The 14,135-nt window shown below is 40.0% G+C and overlaps 1 protein-coding gene across 1 annotated transcript in view; it reads left to right on the forward strand.

Annotated features, from left to right (window-relative positions):
- Positions 1–13,905, forward strand: part of kcnk3a (potassium channel, subfamily K, member 3a) — a 34,013-nt gene extending 20,108 nt beyond the window's left edge. Inside the window, exon 2 of the mRNA XM_062437446.1 lies at positions 12,986–13,905. Coding sequence (XP_062293430.1) covers positions 12,986–13,905 — 920 coding nt within the window. The remainder of the gene's footprint in view (positions 1–12,985) is intronic.
- Positions 13,906–14,135: the final 230 nt, after the last annotated feature.

Raw genomic sequence — 14,135 nt, forward strand, 5'->3', positions numbered from 1 at the left:
GTAACATGACATGAAATGAACGCTTGTATTTGTTATTTATGTAAATAAGTTAATGTTAGTTAACATGTTTGCCATATAACCTTTATAAGGTGATATATTCTAATGTTGTATTTACATTTTAAAAATAGAAAATAGTAAATGAATACTATTTGTCATATTCTACCTTACTGTATGAACTACCTTGTTCTCTGTAATAGAAACCTAGATTTATTTAAAGATCATTAGTAGAAGTTTTGAAAGTTTCATGCATATCCTGACTTTGAAAAACATTAATGTTTCCTGAAACATAACCTGCATTAACATTAATGCATAACCTACAATATGTACATAATTTAATTTTTATTTTGCATTTTTAGGTAAAGACTCAATTAAAAGTCTTTGTGCAACCAGGCACTGATGTTTATCATCATCTCTCTGTGTTCTTCTCTTTTCTCTTCTCATTTAATCTGGGGTTTTTCCATATTGTCTTCCTTTTCTCTGTGTAAACTGATCTGTATGTGTTATGTGCCAGGCTACAGTGCCTCCCCCTCGCCAACACTCGTCAGTTTAGGACAGCATCTGCTCCCTGGGAGCAGCTGAACGAGCTGAATAGGGGCCAGAGCATGTACGCATATATCAGTGGAATCAGGTGACTGAGGCAGGTGACTGTGCTGCAAAGAAAGAGCAAATACATCTATTTGAATTAGAGACTGAGGGACAGAGAAATAGAGGGAGAGGAGGGTGGAAGGAGTCAGAACTGAAAAGAAAATAAATATGAGAGTGAGGTAAAAAGAAATAGTCAGAGGAACAAGATAGCGAGACGAGCAGCAGCTATTTTTAAAAAGAGCATTCAGCTGAATAAAACCTTAACCGGCTGCAGCCCAAATTACCAGAAATAACAAGGCAGGCATGAAATAACCATGTCAAATTATAGTAGGCTTGTCACATGTTTTGTATTTTAATGACACCAAGATGGCTTTTTTTAAATATGCAATTTCTCATGTGCTGGACCACAGAGACCCACTCCAATGAGCCCGGATTAACAACCATAAAATGTTGTTATGTGCTACAATCTCAGATTCCTTTTCACCTGTCACATGCGGCAAACACAAAACACTGTTTGGAGCACAAAAATTCATCGTCTCCTGATTCACACTTGGCCCAGTTCCTAGCCTAGATGTAAGTGTGTCTCGGCTCTTTATATATTCCACAGAAAATGATCCTTGTCATCCTCAGCGTCATCATCATCAGTGACATCTGTGACTAATTATGCATGCTGTAGTCTAGGCCAGTGCATCCCAGCTGTTTTAGTCTGGTCTACAGTCACACCCCTGTCAGATGAACTGAAGTACCCCTGCCACTCATCTAGGTTCCTAATTTGAATGGATTTTAAACTGGATGATATTAAACACTATCAATTACATGAAGGGATATATTGTTACAACACGTTTGAACTCTCATTGTTTATTTTATTAATCCATTACTTTCAAATTTCAACTGTTATCAACAACTATTTCAACTGTATATATTCATTACTTTTAGCTTATTATGTTATCTTAAGGTAACCACTTCAACAAAATTCGATACATTTATGTTAGCATCTATTTTTAAACAAACTATTTCAGTGGTTTGTCGCTTTTAAATTGCTACGTTAAAGGATAAGGCTGGCTATATACTTCTTATTGTCTATTGTAAATCTCGCACGCAGAGCCAAAGCAACAATGAACTCATCATACTTACAAGTATTGTTGTGTATCCAAAACTTGGTATAGCTATCGTATTCCTCTGTGCCACAAACCTCCGCCTCCGTTGTTGTCCAAAAACTATTAAACACACATCAATGGGCCACAGAACTGCACTGGGTGATATGTTGCTTCACCAGGAAGAGTTTTGGGGAAAGACTTAACTTGTAGATTTCTCAAATAACATCTGGACAAAGTCAAGATGTTGTGATATGTAACACAACAATCTAGCAAAGCTCTATAAACAGAACCACGTTCTGGACCGTGTGCAGTGACGTCTGTCTTACACAGCTACTCTCTGGAGACTGAAAACCTTATCACTGTTAGTCATTGGAGACATTTCTCAACAAACTTCCATGACCAAACTTTTGGTAATAAAGGTGAATCTTTGACTTGTTTTTAATCATTTTTGGATTACAATGGAGGTCTACGGCACAGAGAAATAAGATATATCAGTCCATGACCAAACCTCAGACTTGGCAGCAATAAGCTTTGCCTTGTTTTATGCTGTTTCACTGTTTATTTAGTTGGTTAGCCTGTTGAACTTGGGTTAGCCCTAACCCCCTAACCCCTATAATGTTGCACAGCTAATATGGCTAGCAATGTTGGACAAGTGTTGTTGAATACCAGCCAAGATAAACTGTGTGAATGTTAAACCTAATTTGAAGCCAACTAAATAACGACAGTAATTGGTTGGATTCTCGTAACTGTTTTTTTCATGTTGTTTTTTTGTGGTACTTGGAACTGTAGCGTTAGCTCAGCTAGCTTTGTTGTTACACATTAGCCCGTTTTGGTCTATAATCCTTACCGGTATGTGTGCGTTGCTGCTGTAACTTAAATTAAATGTACTTGATATACATGCCATAAAGGTGATGATACACATGTGCAAAACAAATTGTCAAACTGCAGGAATTCCTTTGCTTGGCAATGTTGTGTAACTTGGATTAGCACCTCACAGCTAACTTGCTCAGACCATGAAGCTGTGGTGGCCTGCTAAAGTGTGTAAAGTGTGTATATAGTCAAACTGAGGCTAATAAGTTCATTCTGGCCCACAGATACACTCAGCGTTACTGTAATACTAGTATTAGTGACACTACTGTAGCTCCATTGCAGTTCCAGTATGAATATGAATTGTCAACAGCCCTCGGTCTCTGCTGTTGCGGTCAGATAATCTCATATAATCTCCACCAGTTCTGGAGTTGGGCCCTGCAAGCAGCAGCTCATTTGCATAAACACAGAAACAGCACATGGAGAAAAGGACTGAAACAGAGAGGAATAGAAGCATGCTAGAATCCATATTCTCAGTGGTATTTCCAGCCAGAAAACATCAAAGACGTGAGACCTATATTAACTTGTTGAAAAGGCGTATAAATGTGACCTTTAAAGGCCCTCCTGCTAATGTCTTGGTGCCAGGTACCAGAGGATACCTTGAGAGGTCTTGTGGAGTCTATGCCTCAAAGGTTCAGAGTAGTTTTGGTGGCACAAGGGGGACCTACACAAAATTAAGCAGGTGGTTTTAATGTTGTGACTGATCAGTGTATAAGGCACCATCATTGAACTGTTGTCATTACTCTGTATGTCCCTGCTTGTTTGGAGTTAACATGCTATCATTCTTGGCAATGATAGGCAGGTATGTTATGCACTTCTGCCAGCTGTTTACCACAGGGAAAAAGCATCCATTCCCAAAAGAAACGTCAGTATCATATTACACAACATGTTCTATTTTTCTCCTCACTTTTTCTCTCTCTTTATGCCCACACAGCCACACTTTTAAAGCCCAAATGAAGCACTTGAAACAGATACGTCTGTTATTTGAGTTGACCTCCTAAAAGCCTGGAAAGAAATCCCAACTCGAAGTTCCTACATTAGCAATGACTACAAATTAAAGACTTCCTACCCATCTAAATTAAGCTTTAAAGCTTTAAACGTGTCTTGCCTCCTTTTAATTGAACTTTTTAGAATTCACTGCAGTGCAGAACATGAGTTATGTATTCAAAAGCTGTGTTTCCCCTCAGACTTTTTATCTGCTTGCTTTATTTGCCTTCATCTCCCCTGTCCTCTACCCTTTCCTCCTCCTCCTGCTCCCCTGTTGTGTACAGTATCTGTGTATGTGAACCCCACTTTAGTCCAGCTGTGTTGTGAGTTTTAAAACACATCCGAATCAACTGTGTATCAGGTACATAAATCACGTGATTTATTTAATTAGCTAACCCTCCCAGAGATCTCACACTCTGCTTGGAATGCCTCGCTTACTGACCTCATGGAAAACTGCAGCCTGCCAAGGTTTCCTCTCATATCCCCTAAAAAGGAACCTACGGAGTACGTTTGGAAATAGACCCTGATAGGGATTTTTTTTTCACAGGGAAAGCAAAACATAAGCTTTGGATGGCTGGACACACACAGGCACAAATTGGTGCTTTTGATGGGGGATTATGTGCTTCTACAGATATTGTGTGTGAATGTTGTGGGTGTATTGCGTGATGAGGAGAGGGTTTTACAACAAGACAGGTAAATTCTTAGCACAGGCAGCCGTGTCACAGCTCTCTGATCTTACCCCTGCTTGCTTTGGTCTCCAGGCTTGTGATGCTTCAGTGTTTGGGCCTCAGCTGTGAGCTGGATAAGAGCACATGCTCCCAGGCCCGATTTGGAGCCCACACAGGGGTAACCAAGTTAAAGTGAACCCAGACAGACGCTTTGCCAATGTGCTGTCTCCTCTGGCGTTACATCAGATTGCTTGTGATGAATACATCCCGTATCCCCACACGCCCTCTCCGTTTTTCTCTCTTGAACTGGCTGGGCAGGCGTTTTGTCCTCTGTCGGGGCATATAATGAACGTTTGATTAGAGAGATTATTCTTATCATTTTACAATCTACTGTCAGCAAAGGCAGTATTATGGAGAAGCTGATATAACTGTCATTATTACGAAGTATTAAAGAGAATAAAGTACATCCTTACAAATATTCTGATCCATATTGAAAAGTCAATATAGCAAGGTAAAATATCTGTTGTTTAAAGCTACCACCTGCAAAAGTAAATGTATTTATGTTTATATCAGTCATCAACCACTTTTTCAAAATACAAAATATATGTGTTTAACTTATAGGTAGTGTATTACATAATATCAGTAGTGGAGCTATACTTACTTCTTACTAAGGCCTTGGTAAGGATAATAGGCAATTGATTAAAGTCCTCCATTCTCTCTGGCGGAAATATGTATAAAGTATAAAGTAATATGAGTATTTCCAGTTAATGTTACTTTAATCAGTACATTTCAGAGGAATATACAGTAGTGTACATATTGCTTACATATTACTCCACATTTATTTGACAATTAAAGTTACATTGCAGATTGATAATTTACATACAAAATATGATGGACAACATATAGAGTAGTTACAACTAGTTTGCAACTAACTACTACATTAAGATGCTGCTTAAATATTAATGCATAAGTAATGCAATGTAATGATATATGTTATATATAAGATAACCCTCTGAATGTGCCCTTATGTGGAATAAGTAGGCATCTAGAACTGAGGTTGCAAATTGCATCCAACTGAATACCTCTCCCCTTCCAAGCATGAAGCAGAACCTACGGTGAATACGAAACTCACAAAAAACACAAAAGCCCCTCTCTAGAGCCAGTTCTTGGTTTGTCCCTTCTGAGCTACTGTATAAACAATTTTGTGATTCAACCTAGGGTACAGAAATAGGCCTACACTGGATCAATAAATAGCATTCTTAAATAACATAATTGATGTGAATTGAAGTGTCAGTATTTATTTTAAAAGACCAGAATGCTTTGTAAAATCATGAAAATAATTATTTTAAAAAACATCATAAATGATTTTAAAATATTGTAATTTGAATCCTGTAATATAACACAACTGTAGAATTGAAGAAAACACTTATGAATATTGAAGAAACCAATTATTTTTTGCATAAACATGTAAGCACACAAATGTGAATTGAGTGTGTGTAGATTCTGCTCTCATCTATGAACAAGAAGAAGCATACAGTGGTCAATGTCACAATCTTCATGAAAACGGAGAGGGTTTTAAGATGTTTCTTCTTGAGAACAGTTGGTGAAAGAGGTCCAATGTGTTTTGTTGGGTAACACTCAAATGTACATAAAACTCCAACCCTTTAAAGACCTTATATAAACACTTCTATCACTTGCATCATGCAGTGGTAGTATCAAAAAGACCACTGAAAGCTTCTGTATTTATGTAAAATTCTACTTTAATGATACTGTTATGAATTTTAAATCGATTGCAGTATCATGTCCAGTATGTTGTTATTCACTTCAAGGAAGTACTGCCCTTCTGAATAAATCAGGTCACCAAAATAGCAGGAAAAATGTTGTTTCTCATCTATAGCTCATTGAAAATGAACGAAGCAACTGTTCCTTTTTTTCTCCAGAGACTTGATTATACTCATTGACTTTAAAAATTGATGTTTTTTCCAATAACAAGTATTCCTAGAATTCATTGCTTTCGCACACATGGACATTACACAGCAGCTGTCAGCAAGACCTATGGGTCAAAAGCCGGACGGAGTAATGGAGGGAGTTGGGAGGACCAGAGCTGTGTTTGAGTGCCTGAATAAACAATAACGGGGTCGTTTGGAGTTTGAGGTGTCTGTAACTGAGAATTAATGGGGGTCTGCAGGTCCATGTTTTGGACAGAGATGAGACATAATGCGTGGGAAATACACTATCATGCTCAGCTTTTTCTCTAACATCTTTGGGTGTTATCTGTAAAAACGCTTGATGCCTACAAAGTGAACAAGAGTTACAGTTTGTCGGGTCATGTCATGATATCTTTGGCCAGGCACAGCTGGAGATGAAAGCGGACTGTGGAGAATGAGCATGCTGGGAAGCGGAGTGGGCTGCTGCTCAAAGACAGCTTGTACCAAACCGATGACATGATCAGTGTTTATTTGCACAGTTGTACTGAACATTCCCCAATCTGCACTGCATTATCGGGATGGCGTAAACGCAGACAAGAGTGACGTCACACTGGCATGGCAGCTCGGGCCACCTGTACGTTGAAGAACTAGGCTGGCCATATACGGATAAATATTGTGATTCTGTGTAACACCTCTGAGCACACTTCAGCATTGCTGGAGGAATTTGTTTACTGACCACTACAGTATCACACACTGGTAGTCAAATCCTCTTAGAGGAGATGTAAATAGTTGCAAACTCCAGTTTTCACATCAACGTTTTCATTAAAATGTTTTTGTGTGCACATTCAAAGATTTATGCTTTTATTTTAAATTCAGGATTTTATTTTAATTGAGTGCAACAAATGACAATGAGTTGGCATCGCTTATTTCCAAATTGATTTACATTTTTTCCTCTACATGCATACACTCAAGTACACTTTAACGTGTGAAGATGAGGATTCATTAATTGATTTTATTTATTCATGTTTGTCTAGTTAGGGGGCAGAAAAACAAGCTGTAAACAAACTGACATATCAACACTTCATATAGTTTTTATGGCACTTTCCAGGACGTATTGCATTAATTTGCAAATTAGTTTCTGTCCTCTTGATGAATGTTGAGTCCAGTATTCACTCTCTGAGCAGGTGGAGCACATCAGGGAAAAAAGGTTGAGGAGTTGAGTGAGTGACCCCTTTTTGTTTTCTTTTGTTTATTGGCCTTGTTGACGTTTTTTTCCCCTGGATTCTAATGATGGTGACTAAGAGAGATCCAAATGGACTGATATTTTATGGTTCATTTGTGGCCTTTCTACACGGGTAAAGTTACTTTTTCAGGACAATTCATACACTGATGGAGTTTCAATGATTCAACTTTCAAAAGCTTTAAAAGCAGACATATGATACACAAAAGAGATACATAAAAAAAACAACTTAAGAGGCCATTTCAAATGCCAATGACAACAAAATTACATCACTAAAAACTTTAGTTGCAGGTGGAAAAGAGGCCAAACCCCATTCATTTTATGCACACCAGTAAACACTTTGTGCTCAACCTAATTAGCCACATGAGATGCTGTATCCTTTAATTATACCTCTGCAATTATGCAAAGAAAACAAAATCCAGCCGGCTACTGTTTCCACCTTTGCTTATCAGTCTCGAGTGGAGCCCTGTGCCACACACAGATGAGTGCATTATACCAGGTGCCACTGCCTGGTCTGCAGGCTGCAGAGATGTCTGAGGACATTATCAGTCACCACTGAAGCCCAGAGAGCAGCACTGCCACCAGCATTTCTCTTACTGAGTCTGTTTCCTGAACTTGTTATATCTTGTTAAATACACTATGTGTATATAACATGCCATGTTTCATAATGTGATTTGTAATCCCACCGGTGTGCACATCAATTATTTGTACATTATAGCGTCTTTAAACACATACAGCGCTGTGTTTCCTCATTGTGACCTTTCATGTCACATGTAGTGGACAATTAACTGAGTTTTTTTAGTCACATAAAGGTTTTAACAGCTTATCCTTTTTTACTAATTCCTGATAAATTAGCCCCTGATTAATGTACCACCTCTTTGAGAATCCGGCCCCATTAGGTGAGCTGATGCGCTTGATGAATAGGTTGTGCTCCTCATCTTGCTGGCGAGAACAAATTGTACCCGGTAATCAATGAAAATGTAATTGAGTGACAGAGAACTGGAGCGCTAACAGGCACATTATGCCATTCTTTGATGTATTTTCAAAGCCTGTTTTTATCCGGGGCCTAATTAATCAGTATAATGAAGACTTTAGATGCAGTGGGTGACGTGGGTTATGTTTTGTCTTAGAGGCGGACACCACTGGCAACGAAACTGTGCACTGAGCTGTCATCTTTGGAGACAAACTAGCCATAACAAGATCAAAAGGTGAAATGACAACCAGAGCCAGGGTGGCATCATTTGCACAGCGACAGATGAGAAGTGTTTAGAGATATCACACATTTAATTTAGAACATGTGAATGAGGGTTAATATGGCACGGTAACTGAATGAAGCTGTGCGACCATCTGCTTTCAGAGGATTAAAAACAGCGAAATGAAATATGTTTTTTTTTTAAATGGTACAAGCCTACGAATGAAACATCCAGTGTTTAGGAATAAAAAAGATATGATGAGGGAATATTTCTTCTCTCTGTAATATTATTTGCTTTGAGGCATTTGAATTGGGACTAGCCTGCTCGAGGCATTAGCTTAAATGATTGGCTGTAAATTATGACTCAGTAATGAGAGGCAGCAGCGAGGAGGGAATGAGAGTTTTGAGTGCGGTGCACCTGCGCTCTGCTTACATTTATAATCCTCCCCTGCTTGTTAGTTTTGCCTAATAAGCCTTTTAAAAGCTCTTATCGCCTTATCTTCAATGTTATGCACTTTTAATATTTTCTTTCACATGACAATTACAGAAATTAGGTTGTGAGACAATCAGCCTCAGGTTGCGACAAAGTCTTTGATACCTTTTTATATGTTGTAACAATCCTTCCACAAATTGGGCAACTGAGCTAATTTTAGAGGGAATTACTGTTTCCTGATAGCCTGTAATTTCCCAGATGTCTCCTCTCTGTTTTTCCCCGTCTATCCATCAAATATGTCCAAATAGTTGTAGCCATTCCTTCATAATGACTCTGCTATTTTGAAACCTCGCGTGCTCAGTGTTAATGCAGCTGCACATGACCTGCATTAACACAAGAATCTGGGGTTCTTCAGATGTCAATCAAATATCTTTGGTCCATTGTTTTTTTCACCTTTCAGAGCGGTGAGGCTGCACTTTTCCTCTGCCAGAGGCAAAGACTGTAATCCATGTAAACTGAGTGAGTGGCCTGGGTGGCTTTGCGCTGCGTGCCAGGACAAGCCATGGAGACATCCTGTCTCATGAGAACTTTGTCACTGTTGGGGGAGCGAGAGAGGCTGGAGCGGGGAGGATGAGCTTGTCATGCGGGCCTCTTCTTCACTCTCTCACACAGCGGCGGAACTGCTGGCCTTGTCTCCTCCAGCTCCTGCGTCTGCTGCTGACGAGCGTTGCTGTCACTCCGGTCGTACCCACGTCCCAATAAGCTACTGACAGCTCCTGACAGGCCTGCAGCTCAGCCTCCATGCTCACCTGAACACACTGTCCTGCTCACTAAGAAATGAATGGTTAATAAATCTCATTCGCCGGTGTGGGCATAGTGACTTTTTAAGAAGCAATAACATGATATTTCTATTATGCTTCATAAGAAATAAGATCCTTGCTCAGTCCAGTACACTAAGAACCTTGTTTGCAAAATGGAGAGATATCTCCACATAATTGACGTTACTAAGTCTCTGCTGACTCTGTGTCTCTACTGTACTATTTGGTATGTTGCATAAACATCTAAATGGCTTCATCACAAAACTAAAACAAGAAGTTATTACTGGTTATTCTGCTCATTGTTTTGTCTTTAAAATGTAAGAAAATAGTAAAATATGTCCAATCAAAAGTCCAAAACCCAAAGATTTTCAGTACGCTGTCATACAAGTGAAAGAGAAGCAGCAAATCATCATATCTAAGATGCGGGAAGGAATAGATGATTGCATGTTGGCATTAAACAGTTGCTTATACATTTTCTGTCAATTGATTCACTGACTAATCAGCTTATAGTTCGCTGACCTAAACATGCTGTACCTCACCGGGAAACTGCTGTTTCGTACTCGCTGTCCTCTTCTGCTCGCTCTCAGTCATGTTGTATGGTGATACGATCATGGATAAATTTGATTTGATTACACACTAAATCAAACAACAGATTTTATGTACAGTAGGATCTCTATTTAAATGAGTGATCTTTATAAAAAAAAATAACTTATCCTCAGTTTAACTAAACGTATTTACCATTACCAACAAAATCTAAACTAAACATTTAATAAATAGGTGTGATGATTAGTTTACATTTATACTCATAAAATTAAGAAACAATAGGGATATGTTGTGAGTTTTGATTATTATTTGACATGGACTAATGGGATACATACAGTACTTCAAGCAGTTGTGGTCAAACCATGGGCTGATTCTGAATACATTATGAAGGAAAGATCTAGGCCATGTATTATTAAAGGCTTTTTATGGTTATGCTCAAGACTCAGAGTGCCTTGGATTTTCTGTTCTCTTTACAGACATCCAAAGGTCCCTGATGAAAGGCTAATTACATAAAACCACATATGTCAAGACACAAAAAATATGATTTGATATTAAACAGAATTTCTGTTCCATTTAGCCAGCAAGTATAGTCAGAATTAAATACCTGTGCAAAGTTCAAATACAATTAAGGATTATATATTTTCTGTTGCAGTTCTTGAGGAGTGTAATAAAGGTGATTTCAGATGTAGCAAAGAGTCAGTTAAAGCTGCAGAATTTAGTGGCATCTAGCAGAACAGACTTGGTAGAAATGAAATACAATATTCAAGTATATTTTAATGAATGTATAATCCCATGGAAATAAGAATCATTGTGTTTTAGTTACCTTAGAATGAGCCCTTTATATCTTCATAGGAAGCGGTTGCCATGTTGCATCGTTATGTTCCTACAGTAGCCCAAAATGCACAAACCATATACTGGCTCTAGAGAGCAACCTCATCTCAAGATGCCACAAAATCCCACACACTTTTAAAATGTTTACCTTCTCAAATGGAAGTTATAGTTTTCATATATATTCATGATAGTCCAGTATAGTGCATTAATATATGCAGATCTGAGCTGGAATGTGGGAGACTGACCATATAGACTTGCAGTATGCATTTTTGATCCACTGGAGAAAAAGCAAACCAGTAGTCATTTGCAAAGGTCCAAAGAAATAACGATTGGTTTATCTAATAAGAACTGAGCATTGTCTACAGACAATAAGGTCATGTTTAAGATCATAAATTGTCCAGAGAACAAGTCTTTCTGGTAAAAATAGTCTAAATCGACCACGCATCAGAACAGTTTTCACAAAATTGGATTCAAGTTTTAGTTTGGACGAGACTAATGATGGGCAATGAAACTAAGAAGCAACATGTCTCGGTGCTTAGTGAACAGGTCCGTTTTTTCCTTCCACAGGGAGATACATCAGTTGTAATGACTCTCATTTTGGCGGCACAACTGGGAAAGCTTTAAACAGATTTGGCACCAGACAGACAGATGGCTCGACCGCACGGATCAGTGTGACAATAAAACCAGAGCCCAAAGAATTAAATCAACCCCAAGAGTAATTACATTCAAACTATTGGTCAACCTTTTCCATTCGCTGATCCCATTTTTATCAGGGACATCATCTCTCAGCTCCTGCGTACAACAGGTCCACAAGTGGGGAATATATTTCAAGTGGTAATGATGTTGCGTGCGAGGGCCTCGTATCCTGTGGGACAAGAGGAGTGAGAAGATGATGTTATTAGACAAAAGATTGACGCTTAGCATGAAATGTGCCGGAAAGGAAGATCAAATCCATCCTGAAATTCATGAGCTCTGCAGAGTGAGTGCATACAGGATCACTCACAGACAGTATGAGTCATGCAATATCAGAAATTGGCGGGTGGTGAGCACTCATGAGTATTCTCCAATTGGCCATTTCAGTAAATACATATGTCACTGACAATATGTTTATACGATAAGTGGTTTATCAGCCTGTTTTACAAGAAATAAATGAATGGAAATTTCCTCCTACGAACTTTGACATGACATGCTCTGTGCCATAAAGTTGCTTAATTAACTCCGAGTATTGCGGGGAAATTGTATTATTTTTTTGGGTAATGTGACTGTTCAGATGACTCAGTGGAGCACACACAAACCATACTAAGTTTTTCCATTATGCTGGAGAAGTCTTATAATCCGAAGATTCAGAGTACTGCAGGACAAAGAGGGATTTGCCCACATAGCAGAGTAAGGACCAATATTTGCAACGTACTCTATGGTGCCCTGTTTATTTGATCTGTAAAAATGTAGAGCGCTAATTATGTGCAAATGTACTCATTAGCTGAAGCCACTCCACAGAGACCAATTGTCAATGAATTATTCAAGCTCTGTCTTTCCTATCCACGACATCAATACTCGACCATTCCCGCCACACTGCTGTGCATTCTCATCTCCAATTGCATTCTGTCGCTGTGAAATGAAGAGTCTTTGAATTTATCTGAAGAGTTGTTCAAAGAATACAAATCATTTATATCTGTCTGCTCCATGTTTGACTATCTTCCTAGCCTCCAGCCTTCTTACCTCAGACCCCTGTCCTCTGCACCGTAGATTTAATTAGTTCTGCCCCAGTAACCATGTGCCTTTCTTCTTCCCCTCAGGATATGGCCATGCAGCCCCCAGCACAAATGGAGGGAAGGTGTTCTGCATTCTCTACGCTCTTCTGGGCATCCCTCTCACCTTGGTCATGTTCCAGAGCGTTGGTGAGCGGATCAACACCTTTGTCAGGTTCCTGCTCCACCGCCTGAAGAAGTGCCTTGGGATGAGGCGCACTGAGGTCTCCATGGTCAATATGGTGACCATCGGCTTCATATCCTGCATGAGCACTCTGTGTGTGGGAGCGCTGGCCTTCTCTCATTTCGAGGGATGGAGCTTCTTTCACGCCTACTACTACTGCTTCATCACACTCACCACCATCGGCTTCGGGGACTATGTGGCGCTGCAGAATGATCAAGCTTTACAGACCAAACCGCAGTACGTGGCCTTCAGCTTCATCTACATCCTGACAGGCTTGGCTGTGATCGGAGCCTTCCTCAATTTAGCGGTCCTCCGCTTCATGACCATGAACGCTGAGGACGAGAAGAGGGATGCTGAGCAGAGGGCTCTACTCGCGCATAATGGCCAGGCGGGTGGACACATCCACTGCTCTGTAGATCCGGCTTCCTCCTCCTCCACGCCGACTGGGTGTGGTGGAGGGAGTGCGGTTGGTGGTAGCACAGGAGGAGCAGCGAGCCGGGGCCTACGTAACGTTTACGCTGAGGTGCTCCACTTTCAGTCCATGTGCTCCTGCCTTTGGTACAAGAGCAGAGAGAAGCTGCAGTACTCCATACCCATGATCATCCCACGAGACCTCTCCACTTCGGACACCTACATGGAGCAGGGAGAGGCTTTCTCCAACCCCCTCCACTCCAACGGCTGTGTGTGCAGCCTGCAGCGCCACTCGGGCATCAGCTCGGTGTCCACTGGTCTGCACAGCATCAGCAACTACAGAAGACTCAATAAACGACGAAGCTCCATCTAGAAACCAGGAGGACTTCATGCTTTAAGGTCATGTCCCACTTGTGTGCACCATGTGGTAAAGGAGGAGCTCTCCTACTGCACTCCTAAATTAGCTGTGGACATCAGGGAAACACAACTCCAGTCCAAAAAGAGACGCCGTACTCCTGATGTTTGCTTTTTTATGGAGCTGAAAAGAATGGAGCTGCAAGCCAGACTGCAGCCATGTATTTAACTTCCATTCGCTAAGCACAA

This window comes from Scomber scombrus, chromosome 17 (genome assembly GCF_963691925.1).
Source record: "Scomber scombrus chromosome 17, fScoSco1.1, whole genome shotgun sequence".
In the NCBI taxonomy this organism is placed as follows: Eukaryota; Metazoa; Chordata; class Actinopteri; order Scombriformes; family Scombridae; genus Scomber; species Scomber scombrus.